This window comes from Hemiscyllium ocellatum, chromosome 23 (genome assembly GCF_020745735.1).
Source record: "Hemiscyllium ocellatum isolate sHemOce1 chromosome 23, sHemOce1.pat.X.cur, whole genome shotgun sequence".
Lineage (NCBI taxonomy): Eukaryota > Metazoa > Chordata > Chondrichthyes > Orectolobiformes > Hemiscylliidae > Hemiscyllium > Hemiscyllium ocellatum.
In genome coordinates, this window is record NC_083423.1 from 17,700,492 (window position 1) to 17,725,768 (window position 25,277).

Below are 25,277 nucleotides of genomic sequence, written 5' to 3' on the forward strand. Positions count from 1 at the left end.
GGCATTCTCTTGAAGAAGAGCCGTCGCCGATGTTTACTATAGATATCATTGATCTCATTGCTGTGTGTGGGAGTTTGCTGTGTGACATTTAGCTGCTGAAATTTACTTGGATTACAACAGTTGCAACACTTTGAAGGCACTTCATTGATTGTGAAGCGTTTTGGGGGTCATCCTGGGGTCACGAAAGGGAGCCGTCTCGATGCAAGTCATTTCTATTCGGGTACCTAAAGGTAACCCTCAGTCCCTGTTCGTGCAGAGCCATGGGAGAGGGCTCCTAGACGCGAACCCGTTGCCATCAAAGTGAACGATGGCATCGACACTTGCTTAACGTTGCCTGCCTTTTTGGAAGGGGAGGGCAGCTGGATCCTTGACCTTAGGTTAAAAGCAATGACTGCAGCTGCTGGATCAGAGTGGTGCTGGAAGAGCACAGCAGTTCAGGCGGCCTCCGGGGAGCAGGACAATCAACGTTTCGGGCTAAAGCCCTGACGTCGATGGCGCTGCCTGAACTGCCGCGCTCATCCAGGATCCTTGATCACTTAGAGCTCGATTGGTTGTCACTGAATGGTCTCACCTCACAATAAGGCGGGCGGTGATTGGGCGGGCTGGTGAAAAGCCGGTTGTTGATTGGTTGCGGCGGCGGCCTGTTTATGTTGTGAAGGGGAGGAGAGCGGGATGTGAGCTGGAGTTTGTGCGTGAGGCAGCGGCGGCGGCGGTGGCGGTTGTTTGATCAGTGCTAAGGCACTGCTGGCTTCTTTTTAATTTAATTTTGAGGTGGTGGTGGTGTGGGGAGGGAAGGAAGAGAGTGGGCTGGGGTTTTTATTTCCCCCCCGGGTGTCGGGTCGCTTGGCGGCCGCTGTGTGGGGATGTCGGAGCCGCCGCTTCTCAGTCAGTTCGTGAAGGTAACCGGGAGGCCGCAGGCCGGGCCGCCAGGTCAGTGTCTGTTGCACCTCCAGCCGAAAGCAACCCACCGTTCACTAATAACGGGCCGCTGGTAGACCGAGAGATTCCTAAGTGTGAGCAATTGGGCAGTGCAACACTTCAGGAATCACTTAGTGGTTGTAAGGTTCTCTTTATTATATAGTTGTTCCTAGACAACATAAGTAGAATGATACCTGGTCATTTGTTAATAACCATAACGAGTCATTTTCCCTGCCGAAATTTGCTTCCTTCGATAGGTACTACATTTAACCAGCAACCAATCACTGCAAAGACATGACATTATTCACCCATAACTTTGTAATCATTGTCCACTTCATAAGCTTAAGCATGATCTGTTGTAACCTCGTAGTCAGAATTAGTTTTTGTTGCATCTCTCCCATTTGGCATATTTTATGGCCATTGCATTCTCCGTTATAGTCGGTGGTATGTGAAAAGGGAGTTCGTGCAAATTGAGACCTCAACATGTGCAAATAGCTGTAACTGTCAAGTCAGCATCTCCACCTGCTCCCTTTCGTGTTATCTAGACACCAAGGCAGACGATGTGTTATGATGTAAAAAATGAGGTCTGCAGATGCTAGAGATCACAGCTGCAAATGTGTTGCTGGTCAAAGCACAGCAGGACAGGCAGCATCTCAGGAATAGAGAATTCGACGTTTCGAGCATAAGCCGGGCTTATGCTTGAAACGTCGAATTCTCTATTCCTGAGATGCTGCCTGGCCTGCTGTGCTTTGACCAGCAACACATTTGCAGATGTGTTATGATGGTTACGTTAATGCCTAAACATGCCTATAAATATAACCCCTTTAGAATTTTTTTAGAGTAGATGCCCTACAGTGTGGAAACAGGCCCTTCGGCCTAACAAGTCCACACCAACCCTCCGAAGAGTAACCCACCCAGACCCATTTCCCTCTGACTAAATGCATCTAACACAATGGGCAATTTAGCACAGCCAATTCACCTGATCTGCACATCTTTGGATTGGATTCCTCCCACGTGAGTCGTGGGAGGAAACGCACGCAAACACAGAGAATGTGCAAATTCTACACAGTCGCCCGAAGCTGGAATTGAATGTGGGTCCCTGGTGCTGTGAGGCAGCAGCTGTTCTTGTGGTTAGATTATTTAATAATAGACTTCTTGCATTTGTATATAAATAGATTAAAGTTATATATAAATTCTAGATGTTCATTCAGAAGTAAGTGGAGTGCAACTGGAAAGTTAGTAACCACCATTATTTTGATTAAACCTATCAAATTGAAAATGAATGTAATTGCAGCAAGATGCCTGCAATTGCCATTGGACTTTGGTAAGACTGTACCTGGAATACTGTGTACAGTTTGGTCTCTTTTAGCTGAGGAAGGATTATATTTTGGAGGCAGTACAGTGAATGTTGATTTCTAGGATAGGGGTCTATTCAATTATGGATCTCTCCAATGAAGAGAGGCTGAGTAAATTGGGCTAACATTCGTTGGAATTTAGTCATCTCATCTGTAAGGTTGTGAAGGAGTATGACAGTGCAGGCAATGACTGTTGTTAACCCTGGCTAGAACATGGGATTGCTATTTGAGAATAAGGGATTGGCTGTTTGGCTATTTGTAATAAGATGAGAAAGCTCTGCACTCAAAGGGTTGTGAATTTCTATCTCAAGGTTGATGAGCCGCATCATTGAATATATTCAACTCTGCAATACGGTGATTTTGACTTCTGGTTTGAGGGACATAATGAGCAAGCATGAAAGAAAAATTGTGACAGAAGATTGGGAATGATCTTGCTGGATGGCAAAATAGGTTCATAGGGTTGTAAGATTTCCTCTTGATATTATTTTTGGGCTTTATTGTAAAGTTCTAAGTAGAATAGTCAGAATTATAGCAGCACAATCGGACAGTGTTATGTTTCTTGTGTAGAGAAAACATTATTTACAGTAGGAGGGGATATAACAGGCACTTGAGCGTATATAGGAAAGAATTGAGAAGTTCCTGAGGAAATGGGAGGATTGGTGGAGAGGAACTGGCAGATTTGGGATTTCCAGACGCTGAAAGCATTGGCTAAGTAATCAGCAGTGGAAGTGAGGGTTGAGGGTTTAGTGTTGTGGAAGCAGAAGGCAGGAGGAAATCATTAAACTAAACCATGAAGTGATTTAAGAGTGAGAGCTTGGAATGAAAACTGATATGGCATAGTTAGATTGGGCAAAGACAGATGGGAATATGAAACTAAGAATCATAGAATCGTACAGCGCAGAAGTAGTCTATTTGGCCATTATATACTGGTATTGACAGTTTGGAAGATCTATTTTGTTTAAACCCTCAGCTCTTTTTCCATTGACCTGAAAATTCCCCTGAATATTCCATTCTCTTTCCAAAGTGACAATTGAAATCTGCTTCCACTATCCTTTCAGGAAGCACAATCCAAATCGCAAGGCTTGTATTTTCAAAAAAAAAAATCTCGTTCTTCTACTAACTGTATTAAATATGTTTATTCTAGCTGCTGACTGGCCTGCCAGAGATAATAGATTCCCCTATTTACTGTACCAAAACCCTGTATAGATTTGGACCGCTTTACTTATCAACTTAGATAAAGGGTGCGTGTGTGAAATATAGTACTAAACACTCAGTTGTACATAGACCTTGTGCATGTCTGTAATGTTACAATTAGTGGTCTTGGCATGCTGTCCTATTTCCTGTAACACTTTTCACAGTCTATTTGTTGATAGTGCGCTTCTGTTATAAAAGTGAAACAGTTTACACCATGGGCAATTGAGATTTGCTAGTATTTGCTTAAATCTTTCATAGAGTCATAGAGGTTTTCAGAATGGAAATAGGCCCTTCGGCCGAACTTGTCCAAGCTACCCAGTTTTCACCATTAATTTAAACCAGTTCGCATGTGTTTGGTCCGTATCTTCAGCCAAAGATTGATAAATTCTTGATGTCACAAGGAATTCAGGGCTGCGGGGAGAATGCTGGTAAGTGGAATTGAAATGCCCATGAGCCATGATTGAATGGCGGAGTGGGCTCGATGGGCCAAATGGCCTTACTTCCACTCCTATGTCTTATGGTCATAAGGTCTTATATCTCTTCAATACCTGTCCAAATGTTTCTTAAATTGTACTTGCCTCCACCACTACCTCTGGCAGCCTGTTTCAGACACTCCCCACCCTCTGTGTGAAACAAAATGCCCCTCTGCACCCTTTTATATCTCTCCCCTCTCACCTTAAACTTCTGCTCTCTGGTTTTAGGCTCCCCTACCATGGAGAAAAGCTCTTGATTATCTACCCTCTCTCTGTCCCTCATGATTTGACAGATCTCTATAAGATCATCCCAATATATTGTATTTCCTATCTTGTCTGTCACATCCTACATAAAATTATTCAAATCAAATTGTAAGAAGCCAGTATAAAAAAAATTGTCATTTGCATTAGTATTTTGTAGACACTTCAAGACAAAACATTATAACCACAATGTCTGCATGCGCTAAATTGACCTATATAAAGTAACCAATGTTCACCCAATAGTTTTTGTAACCAAGCTACAGAGTCTAATGAATGTTATTAAACAATGGTGAATTCAAATATGGCTAATGAATGACAAAGTTTTCCATGTTACTGTTATCCTGAATGTGTTTTGCAGAACATGTTCTGCCTAGGATGCCACAGGAGATTTTTAGCATTATATGCATCATTCTAAATTTAGCAGTTGTGTTTCTAATTAAATAGAAACTAAGTATGTGAAATGCTTAAATCGTTAGAACAGTCGCATAAAAGGAATTTCTTTCCTACTTTTCCCTTTCTTGCATATCGCATGCCCTTGCTAGTGGTTTTATTGTGCTCCATTTTTTTGGGAGCAGCAAGGAGAGAGGTTGCCAGGAAGGTAAATCACTGCATTAAAAACTTAGCTTGTGAATAGGAGGAGCGCACGCTGAGCAGGAGTGAGCACAGAACCGCTGAGTAAGCCAAGTAATATATTTGGGCAGTTGCGTTATGCAACGCTACTTTACTTTAGGAAGTGTCTCGCACCCATTTTCCTCCTCCTCTAACAAAAAAAAGGTTTTGTGCGCCGCATTGGCGTTTTTTTTATTCTTTATTGTTCAATAGTCTCTTTGGGAGTTTAGAATAATGGGAATGGAGGTTGGGGCAGTTGACTGTTTCTCCTGCAGAATGTGGGAGGTAAGGGGCACCACTCGTGTCCCTGCTGACTTCATCTGCGGGAAGTGCACCCACCTCCAGCTCCTCAAACCACATTAGCAAGCTGGAGCTGGATAAACTTTGGATCATTCAGAAGATGGAGAGGTTGACTGAGAGGAGTTACAGGGATGTAGTCACACCTTAAGTACAAGAAAAAGGCAGATGGGTGACAGTCAGGTGATGGAAAGGGAAGCAGCAGACAGTAGAGGAGTCCTGTGTGGCCATTCCCCTCCATAACAAGTATGCCATTTTGGATACTGTTGGAAGGGATGACTTACCAGGGTGAGCCATGGGGTATAAGTCTCTGGCACAGAGTCTGTCCCTGTTACTCAGAAAGGAAGTGGGGAGAGGAGCAGAGCATTAGTCACTGGGACTCCGTAGTTAGGGCTACAGATAGGAGGTTCAGTGGGAATGAGGGGCGCTCACGTTTGGTGTGTTGCCTCCCAGGTGCCAGGGTTTGTGATGTCTCAGATTGTGTTTTCAGGATTCTTGAGGTGGGGGAGCAACCCCGAGTCCTGGTCTACATAGGGACAAATGACATAAGTTAGAAAAGGAATGGGGATAAAAGGCAGAAATTTGGGGAGCGAGGGTGTAAGCTTGGAGCTAGGACAAACAAGAGTTTTTATTTCTGGCTTTTTGCCCGTGCCACATGATAATGAAGCAAGGAAGAGGGGGAGAGGGGAGATGAACACTTGGCTGGAGGGATGGATTCGGATTCCTGGACAATTGAGGCTCATTCTGGGATAGGTGGGACCGCTATAAACAGGATGGTCTACACCTGAACCAGAGGGATACCAATATCCTGGAGGGGAAATTTGCTAATGCTGTTCAGGAGGGTTTAAACTAATTCAGTTGCGGGATGAGAACCCAAATTGTAGTTCCAGTGTCCAGGAGGTTGAGAGTGGTGAGGTCAGAAATAAGGTTTCAAGGTTGCAAGAGTACACTGCAAGCAGGAACGTGGATTGAAGTGTGTCTACTCCAATGCTAGGAGCATTCAGAATAAGGAGCGTGAACTTGCAACATGGGTTGGTATCTGGGAAATCGATGTTATGGCCATTTCAGAAACATGGATGGAGCAGGGTCAGCATGGTTGTTGCAGATTCTGGGATTTAGATGTTTCAGTAAGAGCAGAGATGATGGTAAAAGAGGGGGAAGTTTGGCATTGTTAGTCAAGGACAGTATTACAGTTGCAGAAAGGACTTTTGAGGACTCGTCTACTGAGGTAGTATGGACTGAGGTAGGAAACATGAAAGGAGAGGTCACCCTGTTGGGAGTTTTCTATAGGCCTCGGAATAGTTCCAGAGATGTAGAGGAAAGGATAGGAGCAAGAGTAACAGGACAGTTGTTATGGGGGTCTTTAACTTTCCGAATATTGACTGGAAATACTGTAGTTCTAGTATTTTAGATCTGTCAGTTTTTGGATGGAGGTTTGCTTGCTGAGCTGGAAGATTAATTTCCAAACATTTTATCACCCTATTAGGTAACATCTTCAGGAGCCTCTGGGCGAAGCACTGCTGATAATTCCTGCTTTGTATTTATATATTTGGGTTTCTTTGAGTTGATGTCATTTCTGGTGGTGATATCATTTCCTGCCCTTTTTCTCAGGGGTTGGTAGATGGGGTCTAACTTGATGTGTTTGTTGGTAGAGTTCTGGTTGGAATGCCATGTTTCTAGGAACTCTCGTGTGTATCTCTGTTTGTTTGGCTCGTCCTTGGATGGATGTGTTCCCGTCGAAGTGGTGTCCTTCCTTACCTGTATGTAAGGATGCTAGTGAGAGAGGGTCATGTCGTTTTTTGGCTACTTGGTGTTCATGTATCCTGGTGGCTAGTCTTCTGCCTGTTTGTCCAATGTAGTGTTTGTTACAGTTCTTGCACGGTATTTTGTAAATGACATTAGTTTTGCTTGTTGTCTGTATAGGGTCTTTCAAGTTCATCAGTTGCTCTTTTAGTGTGTTGGTGGGTTTGTGGGCTACCATTTTGATGGTAGCTACAAAATGACATGACCCTCTCTCATAGTATCTTTACATACAGATAAGGAAGGACACCACTTCGGGGACAACGCATCCATCCTAGGACGAGCCAAACAGACACTCATGAGAATTCCTAGAAGCATGGTATTCCAACCGGAACTCTATCAACAAACACATCGAATTAGACCCCATCTACCACCCCCAAGAAAAAGAACAGAAAATGACATCACCAACCAAAGAAACCCAAACTTATAAATAGAAAGCAGGAATTATCAGCAGTGCTTCGCCTGGAGGCCAACTGAAGATGTTACCAAGTAGGGTGATGAAACGTCTAGAAATGAGCCTTCCAGCTCAGCGAGCCTCAACCCGAGCTACAAATCTTCTCAAAACTCACCTAGGGTCAGTTTTTGTCCAATGTGTGCAGGATGGTCCCCTAACATAGTATGTAGACAGGCCAAGGAATGAGGCCACATTGGATTTGGTACAGGGTAACGAACCCGGCCAGGTGTTAGATTTGAAGGTAGGTGAGCACTTTGGTCATAGTGACCACAATTTGGCTATGTTTACTTTACGATGGAAAGGGATAAGTATGTGCTACAGGGAAAAAATTATTGCTGGAGGCAGGGCAATTATGATACGATTAGGGAAGATTTTGGATGCTTAGGATGGGGAAGGAAACTGCAGGGGATAGGCACAATTGAAATGTCAAGTTTATTCAATGAATATCTGATGCATGTCCTTGAATAAGTATGTGCCTGTCAGGCAGGGAGGAAATGGTAGAGCAAGGGAGCCTTGGTTCACTAAAGAAGTTAAAGTTCTTGTCAAGAGGAAGAAGGAGGCTTATCTTAGAATGAGACGTGAAGGCTCAGTTCGGGCGCTTGAGAGTTGCACCTTGGCCAGGACGGACCTAAAGAGAGAGCTGAGAAGAACCAGGAGGGGACATGAGAAGTCGTTGGCAGATAGGATCAAGGAAAGCCCTAATCCTTTCTGTAGGTCATAGAGTCATAGAGATGTACAGCATGGAAACAGACCCTTCGGTCTAACCCGTCCATGCTGACCAGATATCCCAAGCCAATCTAGTCCCACCTGACTGGCACCCGGCCCATATCCCTCCAAACCCTTCCTGTTCATATACCCATCCAAATGCCTCTTTAATGTTGCAACTGTACCAGCCTCCACCACATCCTCTGGTAGCTCATTCCATACACGTACCACCCTCTGTGAAAAACTTGCCCCTTAGGTCTCTTTTATATCTTTTTCCCTCTCACCCTAAACCTATGCCCTCTAATTCTGGACTCCCTGACCCCAGGGAAAAAACTTTGTCCATTTATCCTATCCATGCCCCTTGTAATTTTGTAAACGTCTATAAGGTCACTCTTAAGCCTCCGACGCTTCAGGGAAAAAAGCCCCAGCCTGTTCAGCCTCTCCCTGTAGCTCAGATCCTCCAACCCTGGCAACATCCTTGTAAATCTTTTCTGAACCTTTTCAAGTTTCACAACATCTTTCCGATAGGAAGGAGACCAGAATTGCACGCAATATTCCAACAGTGGCCTAACCAATGTCTTGGACAGCCGCAACATAACCTCCCAATTCCTGTACTCAATACTCTGACCATAAAGGAAAGCATATCATCGCCGCCTTCACCTATCCTATCTACCTGTGACTCCACTTTCAAGAAGCTATGAACCTGTACTCCAAGGTCTCTTTGTTCAGCAACACTCCCTAGGACCTTACCATTAAGTTATAAGTCCTGCTAAGATTTGCTTTCCCAAAATGCAGCACCTCCCATTTATCTGAATTAAACTCCATCTGCCACTTCTCAGGCCATTGTCCCATCTGGTCAAAATCCAGTTGTAATCTGAGGTAACCCTCTTTGCTGTCCACTACGCTTCCAATTTTGGTGTCATCTGCAAACTTACTAACTGTACCTCTTATGCTCACATCCAAATTATTTATGTAAATGACAAAAAGTAGAGGGCCCTGCACCGATCCTTGTGGCACTTTACTGGGCACAGGCCTCCAGTCTGAAAAACAACCCTCCATGGCCACCCTCTGTCTTCTACCTTTGAGCTTGTTCTCCCTGTGAACCTTGCTAATCAGACTCCCATGGGGGACTTTGTCGAACGCCTTACTGAAGTCCATATAGGTCACATCCACTGCTCTGCCCTCATCAATCTTCTATCAGAAATAAAAAAAAATGACTAGATTAAGATTAGGACCAATCAAGGACAATAGTGGGAAGTTGACCATGGAATCCAAGGAGGTAGGAGAAGCACTAAGTGAATATTTTGCGTTTGTCTTTTTCCTGTGTGAATACTACGTCGTTGAGCAAAATACTGAGATACTGGCTCTAGACTAGATGGGATTGAGGTTCACAAGGAGGTGTTAGCAATTCTGGTAAGTGTGAAAATTAAGTCCCCTGGGCTGGATAGGATTTATCCTAGGATTCTCTGGGAAGCCAGGGAGGAAATTGCAGAGTTTTGGCTTCAATCTTTATATTGTCATTGTCTACAGGAAGAGTGCCAGAAGACTGGAGGAGAACAAATTAGATTAGATTAGATTACTTACAGTGTGGAAACAGGCACTTCGGCCCAACAAGTCCACACCGACCCGCCGAAGCACAACCCACCCATACCCCTACATTTACCCCTTACCTAACACTATGGGCAATTTAGCATGGCCAATTCACCTGACCCGCACATCTTTGGACTGTGGGAGGAAACCGGAGCACCCGGAGGAAACCCATGCAAACACGGGGAGAACGTGCAAACTCCACACAGTCAGTCGGGAATTGAACCCGGGTCTCTGGCGCTGTGAGGCAGCAGTGCTAACCACTGTGCCACCGTGCCGCCCACAAATGTTATCCCCTCATTCAAGAAGGGGAGCAGAGATAACCCTGGTAATTATAGACCAGTGAGCCTTACTTTGGTTGTGGGTAAAGTGTTGGAAAAGGTTATAAGAGAGAGAATTTATAATCCTCTAGAGAGGAATATATTCTTTAAGAAGGTGACCAAACAGGTGGATGAGGGCAAAGCAGTTAATGTGGTGTATATGGATTTCGATAAGGCATTTGATAAGGTTCCCCAAGGTAGGCTATTGCACAAATACAGAGGCATGGGATTGAAGGTGATTTATTGGTTTGGATCAGAAATTGGCTAACTGAAAGAAAACAGAGGGTGGTGAGTTCAGGTACCAGTGGGATATCAAAGGATTTGTTTTGCGCCCATTGCTGTTTGTCATTTTTATAAATGGCCTGGATGGGTGATTAAATTTACGGATGACACTAAGGTTGGTAGAGTTTTGGATAGTGCCAAAGGATGTTGCAGGTTATAGAAGGACAAGAGATAAGCTGCAGAGCTGGGTTGAGAGGGCCAAATGGAGTTTAATGTAGAAAAGTGTGAGCTGATTCACTTTGGAAAGAACAACAGTGATGAAGAGCACTGAGATAATGGGAAGATTCCTGGTAGTGTAGCTGAGCAGAGGGATCTGTGTCCAAGTACATAAATCCCTGAAAGTTGCCACCCAGTTTGGTAGAGTTGTTAAGACATAAGTGTGTTAGCTTTTATTGATAGAGGGATTGCGTTTCAATGCCACAACCATGTTGCAGTCATATCAAACTCTGGTGCAGCTGCACCTGGAGTATTGCATACAGTCCTGGTCACCGCATTATAGGAAAAATGAAAGTAGAAGCTTTGGAAAGGGTTCTGAGGTGATTTACTGAGATGTTGTCTGGTATGGAGGGAAGGTCTTGTGAGGAAACTCTGAGGGACTTGAGGCTGGTTTTGTTAGAAGAAGGTTGTGAGGTGATTTAATTGAGACGTATAATCAGAGGGTTAGATAGGGTGGACAGTGAGAGCCTTTTTCCTTGGATGGCATTGGCTAGCATGAGGGGACATCAGCTTTAAATTGAGGGGTGATAGATACAGGACAGATGTCAGAGGTAGTTTGTTTACTCAGAGTAGTAGGGGCGTGGAACACCTTGCCTGCAACAGTAGTAGACTTGCCAACTTCAAGGGCATTTAAATGGTCATTTGGATAAACATATGGATGAAAATTGAACAGTGTAAGATAGATAGGCTTCAGATTGGTTCTACAGGTCAGCGTAGTATCGAGGGCTGAAGGGCCTGCATTGCTCTGTAATGTTCTGTGAGCTGCTGGCATTTGCTTTTGTGCATCAAAATAGGTCACATTCTGCCTTTTCATAGAGTACTTCCACCCAACCTTTTAAACAGTATTGGATTCAACAGCAAACCTTTGGCACTCCACTCATTACTTCTTTCTTTGCTGTTACACTGACTATAATTCCTGTTCTAAGTATTTGTTACTTAACCATCACTCAGTTTCTTATGCAGGCTCTGGTTGATGCGAGTTTTTTTTTGGAGGTGGGGGGGGACTATGTGCTGCACTTTGTTTTGTCGCTTTCCTGTATCAACTAAGGTTATTTGCAGCACTTCACTATGTAAAATGGTGGTATATGTTTTATAACAACATCTGACACTGAGCTGCCTAAGGAGATTAAACAAGCCTTTGGTCACCTTTCTAAGAGAAGTTTCACAGATCACCTCCAAGGAGGACAGAGGTCAAGATATTCGGAGGTTGAGTGAAGAAATTTCAGATCTTGGGATTCTGGAAGTTGAAAGCATCACTGCCAATGGCCAAGCAATTAAAAGTAGATTGCAGTTGCAAGAGCGCAGCAATCTTGGAGTGATGTCGGTCTGGCAGAATAGAGTAAAATTGTTTTTTTCTACTCCTTTGCCTCAAGTATATGACCAATTCTCCCTCGTCATGATCCAGTCAAGCCTTAATATTCAACTGTGTTAAAGCATTCTGCATCTTTTACAATTATTTAATGAATGTTGGCATTCATGGCAAAGTCAGCATTTATTGCATTTGGAGTTGATGAACTGCAACCTTGATTTAAAATAGATGGTTGTCCAGGCTGTTTTAGAGAGTAGTTAAGGTAGAGCCACATTGCTGTGGGGTTGGAGTCGTGTTGGCCAGATTGGGTAAGGACAAAATAATTTCTCTTCTAAGGGACTTTAGTAAAACAGAGGGATTTTAATGACCGCCATTTCATGATTAAAATTACTAGTAATAACTTTTTATTCCATATTTATTTAACTGAATATGAATTCCCCAGCTTACGTGGGATTTGATTGTCTGTTGATGGAACACAAGTCCAAGCTGCTAACCACTGCTTGAGTCTACTAATATCCCTATGTGAACAGATTTTTGACTTTTTTTTCTTTTGTTTATCTGCTGATACAGTCTATGCCATCAATTTTTTTTTTAATTCGCTCATCAAAGATGGGGTATCACTGGCTAGGCCAGCATTTATTACCTGGCCTGACATAACCTCATGAAGGTGGTGGTGAGCTGTCATCTTGAATTGTTACAATCCATGTGTTTTGAGTACGCCCCCATATTGGGATTCCAGGACTTTGATCCAATGACATTGAAAAAGTCACAGTATATTTCTAAGACCAGATGGTGAGTGGCTTGTATGTAAAGTAGAAACAGTGAAAAAGCAGATGTAGCCATTTGGTCCTTTTTAAAACCTGCTCTACAATGCAGTATGACCATGGCTGATTATCCAAATAGGTAACCTGTTCCTGTTTTCTCCCTATAGCCTTTTGAATTTTGTTCTTTGGCAGAGAATTCCACAGGCTCATCATTCCCTGGTTGAAGCAGTTGTTCCTCCTCCTCAGTCCTCAACAGCCTGCCCCATATCCTTAGACTGTGATCTTTTGGTTGTGGACTCTCCAGTCATCGTAAAGAACCTTCCTACCTTTCACCCTGTGTAGTCCTGTTAGAAGTTGAGGTTCTTATGCGGTGTACCCCCCCCCAATGAATTCGTGTAAATGTACTTCTAACCAATCTTGTCTGCCACGATACGCCATCCCAGGAATCGGTCTGATTGGTGCTAGTGTTCCCAATATCTGCTGCCCTTGTCCTTCTAAATGGAAATGCTAATGGATTTGGAAGGTGCTATCTAAGGAGCTTTAGTAAATTTCTGCTGTGCATTTAATGGATGGTACTGCTGCTTCTGAGTGTATCAATCAAGCAGACTGCTTTGTTTTGAATGGTGTCAAGCTGCTTGTGTGTTGGAGCTGCACTCACCAGGAGAGTGTTCTATCATGTTCCTGACTTGTGCTTTTTGGACAGGCTTTGAGGACTTAAGGGCATTTCTCATTGCAGGATTCCTAGCCTTTGTCCTGCTCCTGTAGCCACTGTATCTACATGGCTAGGCGAAAGTGAGGACTGCAGATGCTGGAGATCAGAGTCTAGAGTGTGGTGCTGGAAAAGCACAGCAGGTCAGGCAGCATCTGAGGAGCAGGAGAATCGACATTTCAGGCATAAGCCTTTCATAGCTAGTCCAGTTAGTAACCCCCAGAATGTTAGTGGGAGAAATCCGTGTAAGTAGTGCCATTGATTGTCAAGGGATAATGGTTAGATTGTCTCTTATTGAAGTTGGTAATTGCCTGGCATCTGTGTGGTGCGAATGTTATTTCCTGCTTTTCAGCCTAAGCCTAGATGATCAGTCTTGCTGCCATGAGACTGGGCTGCTTTTGTATCTGAGGTACTATGAATGGTATTGAACATTGCACGATCATTGGTGAACATCTCCCTTTCAGCCCTGATTGAGAGAAGGTCGTTGATGAAGCAGCTGAAGATGCTTGGGCCTAGGACATTAATTGTTAGCACTGTTGACAAACCGTTCCATCATTTTAATGATGAACAATGATAGACTGATAAGACCACTTCCTCTGGCAACTCATTCTACACATACACAGCCCTCTGTGAAAAAGTTGCCCCTTAGGACCCTTTTAAATTTCTCCCCCCTCACTGTAAATCTATGTTCTCTAGTTCTGAACTCCTCCTTCTCAGGGAAAAGACCTTGTCTATTTACCCTATCCATGCCTCTCATGATTTTATAAACCATAATGTTGCTAGGGTGGGAGGATTTGAGCTGCAGGAAAAGGCTGAATAGGCTGGGGCTGTTTTCCCTAGAGCATTGGAGGCTGAGGGGTGACCTTACAGAGCTTTATAAAATCATGAGGGGCATGGATAAGGTAAATAGACAAAGTCTTTTCACTAGGGTGGGTGAGTCCAGAACTAGTGGATATAGATTTAGGCTGAGTGGAAAAATTTAAAAGGGACCTAAGGGGCAATTTTTTCCACGCAGAGGATAGTGCGTGTATGGACTGAGCTGTCAGAGAAAGTGGTGGAGGCTGTACAATTACAATGTTTGAAAGGCTTCAGGATGGGTATATGAATAGGAAGGGTTGAGAGGGATATGGACCACATGCTGGCAAATGGAAATAGATTAGTTTAAGATATCTGATTTGCATGGACGAGTTGACCGAAGGGTCTGTTTCCGTGCTGCACATCTCTGACAGTAAGTGGCTGGGTTGGATTTGTCCTACTTTTTGTGTGCAAGGCATACCTGGCAGTTGGCAGAGGCTGAGCAATTCATCAACTTCACCAACACATTCCACCCTGACCTTAAATTTACCTGGACCATCTCTGACACCTCCCTCCCCTTCCTGGACCTCTCCATCTCCATTAATGACGACCGACATTTTTTTACAAACCCACCGACTCCCACAGCTACCTGGACTACACCTCTTCCCACCCTACCTCCTGCAAAAATGCCATCCTGTATTCCCAATTCCTCTGCCTCTGCCGTATTTGCTCCCAGGAGGACTAGTTTCTCCACAGAACACACCAGATGGCCTCCTCCTTTAGAGACCGCAATTTTCCTTCCCACGTGGTTAAAGATGCCCTGCAACGCATCTCGTCCACATCCCGCACCTCCGCCCTCAGACTCCAACCGTAACATGGACAGAACTCCCCAGGTGCTCACCTTCCACCCTACCAACTTTCACATAAACCAAATCATCCACTGATATTTCTGCTACCTCCAAACGGACCCCACCACCAGGGATATATTTCCCTCCCCACCCCTTTCCGCCTTCCGCAAAGACCACTCCCCCCGTGACTACCTGGTCAGGTCCACACCCCCTCTACAACCCACCCTTCCATCCTGGCACCTTCCCCTGCCACTGCAAGAATTGTAAAACCTGTGCCCATACCTCCTCCCTTACCTCCATCCAAGGCCCTAAAGGAGCCTTCCACATCCATCAAAGTTTTACCTGCACATACAATATCATTTATTGTATCTGTTGCTCCCGATGTGGTCTCCTCTGTGTTGGGGAAACTGGACGCCTCCTAGCAGAGCGCTTTAAGGAGCATCTCCGGGACACCCGCACCAATCAACCACACTGCCCTGTGGCCCACCGTTTCAACTCCCCTTCCCACTCTGCCGAGGACATGGAGGTCCTGGGCCGCCACCACCACCGCTCCCTCTCCACCAGATGCTTGGAGGAAGAACGCCTCATCTTAAGCCTCGGAACAGTTCAACCCCAGGGCATCAATGTGGACTTCAACAGTTTCCTCACCCCCCCCCCCTCCCCACACTTACCCCAGTTCCAAATTTCCAGCTCAGCATTGTCCCCATGACTTGCCCTACCTGCCTATCTTCATCCCCTCCCCCACTCACCACCCCCACCCTCCTCTCATTTATCTCTCCACTCTTCAGGCTCTCTCTGTGTTCCTGATGAAGGGCTTTTGCCCGAAATGTCGATTTTGCTGCTCCTAAGGTGCTGCCTGAACTGCTGTGCTTTTCCAGCACCACTCTAATCTAGAATCAGTTTTCCATTGCTGTCAGGTGAGGGCAGCACCGTAGCTATATTAAACAGCTTGGTGCCGAGAGTGGCAAATTCTGAAGCAGAAGTCTTCAATGCTATTGCTGAAAAGGTATCAAGGCCTATAGCCGTTGAAATATCAAGTATCTTGAGCCTGATCTTAATATCATCTGGGGTGAATTGAGTGTTCAGGTTTATTTTCTTAACTTTTCCAGAGTCAGACTTTTTTTTTTGATTTCCAATCTCTCTTTTCTACCCTGTTAAGAAAAATAGGGGTTCAATTAGCTTGGTTGACTGGACTGCAGGTCTGCAATGCAGCGTGATGCCACCAGAGTGGTTTCAGTTCCAGGACTGACTGAGGTTACCATGAAGGACTGTCCTGAAGGACTGTCCTGGTGACCCTCAGGTTAAACCATCACCAGTTGTTTCTCTCTGACAGAGCAGCCCTATGGTATGGTAAGATTACGGCAACTTTACCTTTTATCTTTAACAAAAATGCCAAATGCTGGTGTCAAATTCCTTCTGGTATCAAATCAAAGGAAGGTATTTCAAGGAAACTGGTCTGCAAATTTGGATAGCAAATTAATTTTATGGTATGTCAAAGGTCCAAAGCATTTCCCAAAATGATCACATGATCCACTGAATGAAGTCACAACACCAAAGTGCGAGTGACCATTTTTTAGAAGTGAGAGTTGAAAGCTTGAGCAAACATGCTGATCCAACAGACAGTCATTTTAAGAATTGTCAACACACTGGTCAATACTCCACTTAACAACCATATACAGATTGGATATGTTCTGAAGTGTGCTGCCCAATCTCCAACCCCCTCTAACCCTATCAGTTCCCCAGTAGCTCAAGTGAAGCAGATGTTAAGTATAGTGACCCTTTTGGCATCGGTTTCTTAATTTTACAAAATGAAATTGTAGTGACGTTATATGAACTTTATTCCTAACGTAAAATGCATACCCAATAAGTACATTCAACTCCAATGTAATTAAAGCCAGTTCTGTCAGCACTCCATCGATTCTTCACGCTTGTTTCTCCAAACTTCATTTTTCTCTTCAAATTTTTGACAGCAGTAGTACTGTAATTCCTTGTAATTCTTTATTAATTATTTATGATCTGCAAGCGAGTGTTTATGGTCCAGTGCAGACATCATGCCTTGGTGGTTCATTTCTAGGATTGTAGTCAGTCGTCGAGGATATTCAGTTTTATTGATAGGAATTGTGTAGTGGAAATGTCAGTTTTTCGGGAAGGCTTTCCATTAGTGGATAGCAATTTTGAATGTACCACTCTCTCATTTGTGTAGGATACACTACTATATTCATGTTATTAGACAACTGCCAAACCTTGGACAAATAATGCAGAAAGGCAAAAAAATGTGAAATCAAATCCCAACGGGCAGTTTGACAAATTTAATTTGATTTTTAATAATTTAGAAATTAAAGAAAACTAGTATCAGTAAAATGACTGTTATTACAATCCACTAATCCCTTTAGGAAGAGTATCTACTGTGTTGCTTCTGACCTCGATATGACTCCAGGTCTACACACTGAACTGCCTTATAAAATGACCGAGCAAAATCACATCAGGAGGATGTTCGTGAAGACTAGTTTGTCTGCAACTTGAAATGCTAGATATTAGGAGCAAGCGAGACCAAGTAACAGCCCTCTAGGAAATTGATGCAGTCTGTGGAGTTTTGTGTCCCCTCAAGCCCTTTATGGCATAAAGAAAACCGGACATGACCTTTTCCATAGAATTCTGTTTTTTAAAATGTCTGTTTATGATTGGCTAAGAGTAATATTAGGTCAAGAATAGACTTCCTGTCTTGCTTCTGATCAACATGGTTTACATGCTGGGGGAGAGGGTCTGTTAGCCGTCAGTGGTAAAAGGCTTTGCTTTCTGTTGATGGATAAGGCAAAGGATATTTGATAGCACCATGAGTTGAGTGTTAAGCCATACTATTCGTTCCATAAAGTAGTCGCACTTAACATGAGAAGAGGTTCTGAGTGGAGCCTCTGTTTGTAGTTTTAAGAATTTTAAGCATTTATTTTTAAAAGGCTTTTGAAATTACTTACCTCAGACCTTTAAACAACAACAGATTTGTGAATGGCATTGTGTATGACAAGGGCACTCTTGGGAGAAACTCTGTTTCTCCTTTGTTACTTTTTTTTTTCTTAAGTTGTAAGGCAATGGGAGCGGAGAAGACAGACGGATCGTGCTGAATCCTTCAGCTGTATAATTATGATCTGATGGTCAAAAAATATCCAATGGAAGATGCAAGGTTAAGATTGTTATCGGTCAAATGTTTGTATGAATGATTCTATGATGCTGTGCTGATTCTTGTTTCCTTCAAAAAGAATAAATTTATATTTTATGTAATCCTTTATGTATGTCCTTTGCCTTTGAAAAAGTTTTGTCAATTAATCACTTTAACGTGTAGTTCCTTTTGTAATGCAGGAAATGAATCGGCTAACTTAGGAACAAATGTGACAATTTTTTAAAATGGGATGAATATTTGCCAACACAGTTGGAACTCCTCTGGCTCCTTGAATCTTGCCATAGAAGCTTTCTGCATCCATCTGAGGGGTTTGATGGGCCTTTATTTCAAGTCTAATTTGAAAGACAGAATCTCCCACAGTGTTGACACTGACACAGATGTCAATCACCAATATTGGTTGATACAGTTGAAAAAGTGTATAAGGTATGGAAAGAGAGGCTCAGCTAGCATGACCAGATAAGAACTTGCAGTAAACAATGAGGTGCTAGAGACAAGGGTAGTGGTTTAATGAGGTAAAGAACATCCATTGTATCATGCCAGTTAACATCCATCATGTAATGCTAGTTAACAAGGTGAGGAGCATCCATTGTGAAATGCCAGATGATTTAATTTTTACTCTTGATACTTGCTGAGTATAAGGGTCACCCAATTAATATAGATGTTGCCTTATTTGGATGATGCTCTCTGTAAGTGACTAAGTCTCTCTCTCTCTCTCTGGGTGTGTCTCTGTCTCTCGCGCTCTGTCCGCCTCTCTATTAATATTAAACAGCAAACTTTAAACAACAAGGTAATCTTAATTAATGTCTGTGATTTTTAAACTCAGCCTTTTGATTCTAGCCCCCAGTCTCTCAAAGACAGACAGTTAAGGGTTAAACCAAAAGCAAATGAGATGTGACTGGCCAGTTTTCTTAAACTTTTTCCACATTGATCAATGCAAGATACAATCCCAATGTATTTAGAGACGAAGCAATGATCCTGTAGGCTCCGAGGGACTATCCATTTAATTCTTTATAACTGAGATTTTGTTCTCTGACTTTTCAGTAAGTTGATAATGAGAGGATAACTAGAGAGTAATCAAATCCCTGTAGCTTTGACAATCAGTCATAGAGATGTACAGTACAGAAACAGACCCTTTGGTCCAATCCGTCCCTGCTGACCAGATATCCCAACCCAATCTAGTCCCACCTGCCAGCACCCAACCCATATCCCTCCAAACCCTTCCTATTCATATATCATCCAAATGCCTTTTAAATTTGTAATTGTATCAACCTCCACCACATCCTCTGACAGCTCATTCCATACATGTACCACCCTCTGTGTGAAAAAGTTGTCCCTTGGGTCTCTCTTATATCTTGCCCCTCTCACCCTAAACTTACACCCTCTGGTTCTGACTCCCCCACCCCAGGGAAAAGACTTTGTCTATTTACCCTATCCATGCCCCTCATGATTTTGTAAACCTCTAAGGTCAGCCCTCAACTTCTGATGCTCCAGGGAAAACAGTTCCAGCCTGTTCAGCCTCTCCATTAGCGCAAATCCTCCAACCCTGGCAACATGCTTATAAATCTTTGCTGAACCTTTTCAAGTTTCACAACATCCTTCCGATAGGAAGGCGACCGGAATTGCAGGCAGTATTCCAACAGTGGTCTACTACTAGTGTCCTGAACAGCCACAACATGACCTCCCAACTCTTGTACTCAATACTCTGACCAATAAAGGAAAGCATACCAAACACCTTCTTCACTACCCTATCTACCTGTGACTCCATTTTCAAGGAGCTATGAACCTGCACTCCAAGGTCTCTTCGTTCAGCAACACTCCCTAAGACCTTACCGTTAAGTGTATAAGTCCTGCTAAGATTTGCTTTCCCAAAATGCAACACCTTGCAGTTATCTGAATTAAACTCCATCTGTCACTTCTCAACCCATTGGCCCATCTGATCAATATCCTGTTGTAATCTGAGGAGTTGTCCATTACACTTCCAATTTTTGGTGTCATCTGCAAACTTACTATACCTCTTATGCTCGCATCCAAATCATTTCTATAAATGACGGAAAGTGGCGGACCCAGTCCTTCTGAAAAGTTACCGCTCATACCTAGTTTGAAGTTTGTTTTCTCTTTTATCTGACTGGCTCTGTTAACATTCAAACACCTGCTATCTGTTTGAGAATACTGCCTGTCGAGAGTTTAAACGTTTGAGTATTTTGATCAAAAACGAACTTTTTTTTACAGGCTGTTTGTTTTTCTTTAACATAAGCTGCTGTTCACAATACAAAAGATCACCTTCAACTCATGGCTCATACCAACAAATTATTTTTTTAAAACCTCAGTGAGGTACCTAGCACCAGTCAGTGCATTATGGATAGCCTTTGGTGTCTCCGTTAGGAAAACATTTAGGTCCCTGATCACTGTTCAATGAATCCCACTGGAAGCATTATGGAAGAATTATGCTTTGCTTCAATGGGCACTATAGTTGACTCAACAGTTTGGTGCACACATAGAAATTACCACGAGTACTTGGGGACCTTTAGCCCAGCAAGTGCAGATGAAATTAGGAAATAGGTGAAAGAGAATGAAAAGGAGGGGGGTGGTGGTGGGAGACAGTGGGAGAGGAGAGGGGTGTGTAGGTGAAAATGTCATATTAACAGACATTATTCCTAAAAGAAAAGGACCTTGTCCATGCTGGAAGGCCAGTGCTTATTTTGAGGCTTATAGTGAATTAAAAGAGCAATCTTACCACTGTGGTTGGTGACAAACCATTGTACTCCCCACTAACCCTAAAGAAAATTGTTCACATGGATCTAATATAATGTTTTTAGTTCCAATCGAATCTGTTTTTGCTGGTGCCTTGTTTGCCTATGTGTTATCAATGTTTTGGATACTTGTAAACGATATTCTACTATTTCAACAATGCCTTCAAAAGTGCATGTTTGCAAAATGAATTTGAAAAGGAGTTAGTGAAATATCACAAAGCTCATGTGAATTTAATGTCACTTAGAATCTGTGCAAATGATAAGAGCATTTGTGGTGCTGTGGTAGCATCCCTCCCTCTGAGTCAGGAGGTTGAGATTCAAATCCTGCCTGCTCCAGAGTTATGTCATAATATCTTTGAGCAAGTTGATTAGAAAATATCTGAAAAATGATCACATGTATTGATGGATTTCTCAGTGAATCGGTATTTTGTGAGATGGTATAACCAGATACTACCTGAATTTCTGCCTAGTCAGTTAACAACTGTCCTTTCTTTTTCCCCGTTGTATTGTTGTTTTGGTTGACCAACAGTAAGTATCCTGTCCGATGCCATGTACAGAAAATGGCAGCAGTGCAGAAACAAAATCGCTTCATGCCACACTCCCCAACATTGTGGTCTGTGTGTATATTTCTGTTGATTTACAACAGCAGTGAATTGTCCTGATTGTCTTAATTTTCTGTAACAGATCAAAGATTCCTGTAGTTCAGAAAGATGCCATTTGGTCCATTGTAGTTGTGATACCTCTTCAGACAGTCTATCCAAATAGTCCATCCATCCTTGCTCTTTACTTGACCTTGCAATTTATTTCCCATGAAGCACTTATCCAAATATATTTTGAAAGTTATTGAATCTACTTTTAAAATCCTTTCAGATAGTGTATTCCAGATTGCAACAGCTTACTGCCTAAGTTTTATTCCCTTATATCTCCTATGGTTCTTTTAGTAATCACTAAATCTGTGTCCATTAGTTGCTGCTGCTACCAATGCTGGAAATAGTTTCTCTTTATTTACTCTGTAATACTATGTGTAGGTTGACAGAAAGGAACAGTGTGGTATATTTATTTTATTTTTGCTATTTAACAGGATTAAAGTGCATTTTAAGTTTGAAATGGGGGTTTTTCCCCTTCCTTCGTGGCTGAAGGAGAGTATACCCCAAGGTTCCTCTCTTTGCTTTGTGTGATTTGACCCCATTTTGTTTGCGTTGCTGTTCATGACTGACTCATTGCTGGTAATTGTGGTGACAGGCTCTAAGAAGAAAGTCAGATGGTTTCCCGTTAGGAGACTCTTCACCCAACCCTGCCCCAGTCTCAGGATTCCTTACAGGTTTTTAAAGACAGGTGGGTGGACTGACAGATATCTTGGTGTGTAGTTTGTGAGACTTTTATCTTCTGTCAATCCACTTTTTCTTCCTCTTTCCCTTTTTATGCTTCTTCCTTGCTCCTAAAAGATTGTGTGCAACATTTTCTCACCCATGAGGAAAAGACCTGTGTAATGGATTTAAATGCAAGTAAAGTCCTCTGATTCTGTTTCATGATCAGATTCAACCCTGCTCCCTGTAAGCAAACTTGCCAGTCAGCACTCTATATAAATTTATCTCTGCTTGACATTCTCATTTAGACATTTCTGGCTTGCTCGATCTTTGATAAAGGCTTTGGAGTAATTGACCCTATAGTGATGTGATAAAACTGAGTTCTATTTGGAGGTGGTCTGGCTACTGATAATGGAACTTCTTTTCTATCACTGAATGAGGGCAAGTTCCAGTCACTGTTTTTGAGGGTGCTGGGCTGTCTCAGATTGATAGATGATGTCTAAAATTACAACTACATTGCTGCCATATGAGTTTGTAACCAACAGTAGTCATTAATAATCAGCCCTGAAAAGACCCAAGTTCTCATCTTTCACTTATATCTAATTGAAAAAATGCTGTTCAAGGAAAAAAATAGGGTTATTAAATCCAAAATGTTTGTATCACAGCTCCACCAGCTTCTCTAGTCTTCTTGTTCTCCAGAAACTCATCTCATTGACCCATGGGCTATTTTATAAGCTACTTCAATACACATTTTTTCCTGTTTTCCTAACTTTTATGTGGTGTGCATCTATCTGACTTCTTTTGCTCCTTGCTTCTTTGATTTTAAACATGTCTAGTGATTGAATGTTTGAACTCTTTGATAAACTGAGGATTTGCTGGGATGCACTTATTGATGCCTGTTGTTTGGGGAAGATGTGTGGTTAAAGAGTAGAATTCCTGCAGTGAAACTACTTGAACGTATGCTGATACCTGATGTGAAACTCCGTAATTATGTGTACCAGACCAAATAAGCATCATAACATTCTGACAGTAAGGATTCCCACTATGAGTAAATGTTTTTAGCCAGCTGAGCAGTTCAGATCAGGATAGTCCAATTTTCATTTACTGGCAATTGATGATCTCAGTCAGAGTGGCATTAGGATCATGAAATCAGCTTCTGAATTGCCAGATTAGCATTTCAAGGTCTATTTTCTAGACATCATGCAGCCTTTCCCTACAGTGTCCATGCATGTGTAGATATTGGTTGAGTATATGATTCATTATGCTACCTCTTCAGGAAAGTGGTTACCTGGATAAAGTACCTCTTAAAGAGCCATTCTCAATCCTAGCATTCCATCCTGCCTAGAAATTATGAGAGAACAAACATTGAGGAAAGAAGCTGGAAATGGAAAGTAAAGTGAGGATAGAATTATGAAGAGAACCTTGGGGTTTTATGTGCACAAATCGTTGCAGGTAGCAGAACAGATTGGAAGTGTGGTAAATGAAGCTTATGGCATTCTGGACTTTTAAAATGGGGCCATAGAGTACAAAAGCAAAGTAGTTATGGTGATCTTGTGTAAAAACTATTCAACTTCCGCTAAGCGTCTGGTCCTGGGTATTGTGCTTTTAGGAAGAATCTAAAGGCATGAGGGTGTCACGAGTGGTTCTTGAGATGAGGGATTTCAATCACGTAGATTGGGTAAAGAGGGTGGTGTTCTTCTTGGAAAGGAGATTTGATAAGGAGTGTTGAAAATCCTTGAAAGATTGGGATAGAGTAGATAGAGTAAAGCCATTCCTGATGGTTAAAGGGTTAAGAATGAGAAGACATCGATCCAAAGTGATTTTCAAAAGAACCAAAGGTAATGTTAGGAAAACCTTTATGCGCAGCTAGTTGTAAGGATCTGGAATACACTGAGTGCAGTGGAGGTACTTGCCTTTAAAAAGAGAATTAGACAACAATGTGAGAGATTTGCAGGGTTATGAGGAAAAGGCTGCATAATGGGACTAGATGAGTTGCTCTTTCAGAGACCTAGTGCTAACCTAACAGGCTGAATAGCTTTCCTCTGTGCTGTAACTACTCCTAACCAGTCAGGCATGTTGAAGCTAATCAGTGAGCCTAGCACTGTTCCAGCTCAGATTAACTTATCAGCCAGAGCAAAAGGTAAAATATTATAGATGCAGGAAATCCTGAACAAAATTGGGAAACATTCAACAGGAAGCATCAATGAAGAGAACAACCCTAGACTTTCATCCGGTACACCCCTGCATTAGAACATTTCTCATTGTTTTCGTCAAGTTCTCACTGTCCTTTTTATACCCTGTAGGATCTAGTTTGAAAACCTCTGACATACTGTGTCCACTTTAGCTGGCTTTTCCTGCATTTATTTTTGTTAACTTTGTTTCTAACAACTGATCAAAATACAAAACAGTTAACTGGAAACGCGCAGTGGTACATTCAAAGCCAAGGGTGCACATACTGTCCTTTGCTGGATAAGCAAACTCCAAGGTTACGTTTGGTTCAGTGATGCTTTGTGATCTTTAGATGCTTTTCTGTTGCTCTTTATATCTGTTGGTTACTGGCATTTACAGTTTTATTACTGTATATTAAGAGAATAGGGCTGTGTGATACTATCATACTCTTTAGATCATTGATGTGTTTGATTATTAAATCTGGGGATCCCAGGATTCTTCCTGTAATTGCAACAAGTCCCAAGATAGGAGGTTGTATTTTGAAAGACCTTCCCTAGGCCTGTAATTGATTTACACTTTCTAGCATGTGCACCCACAATTTCATCTCTACTTTTTAGTGAAAATTGTAGTGAACTGCTGTAATAAAATGAGCCACTTCTGATTCAAATGTAGAGATGAAAAGTTTTACCAGCATCACTTGGAGCTACTAATTTGAGGCTTTTCCCCCTGATTACTTATATTAGAAATATACCAAATGGGTTAATGCCACAGAAAGGCTCCTGAGATTTCCCAGCTCTGGGTCCAACCAATCCACCTTCATCGAATTCGAACAATATAATCCTAACCCTCCATTGTTTTCTCCCATCCATATGTTTGTCTAGATTTCGTTTAACAAGTTCACCTCTATGACCAAGTTTCACATTCTTGCCACTCTCTCAGCATGAAGAGCTTTCTTCAGATTCCCTATTTAATTTTTTGGT

The 25,277-nt window shown here is 42.5% G+C and overlaps 1 protein-coding gene across 4 annotated transcripts in view; it reads left to right on the top strand.

The window, feature by feature from the left end:
• The first annotated feature begins 678 nt into the window (after positions 1-678).
• Positions 679-25,277, top strand: part of klhdc10 (kelch domain containing 10) — a 41,820-nt gene continuing 17,221 nt past the window's right edge. Inside the window, exons 1-2 of one of the 4 annotated variants that reach the window (XM_060842728.1) lie at positions 679-930; positions 22,064-22,156. In XM_060842728.1, the coding sequence (XP_060698711.1) occupies positions 864-930; positions 22,064-22,156 (160 nt within the window). In that variant the 5' untranslated portion in view covers positions 679-863. Of the gene's footprint in view, positions 931-3,855; positions 3,896-22,063; positions 22,157-25,277 lie in introns of those variants that run through there. The other 3 variants (XM_060842729.1, XM_060842731.1, XM_060842732.1) reach the window with 3 other exon arrangements.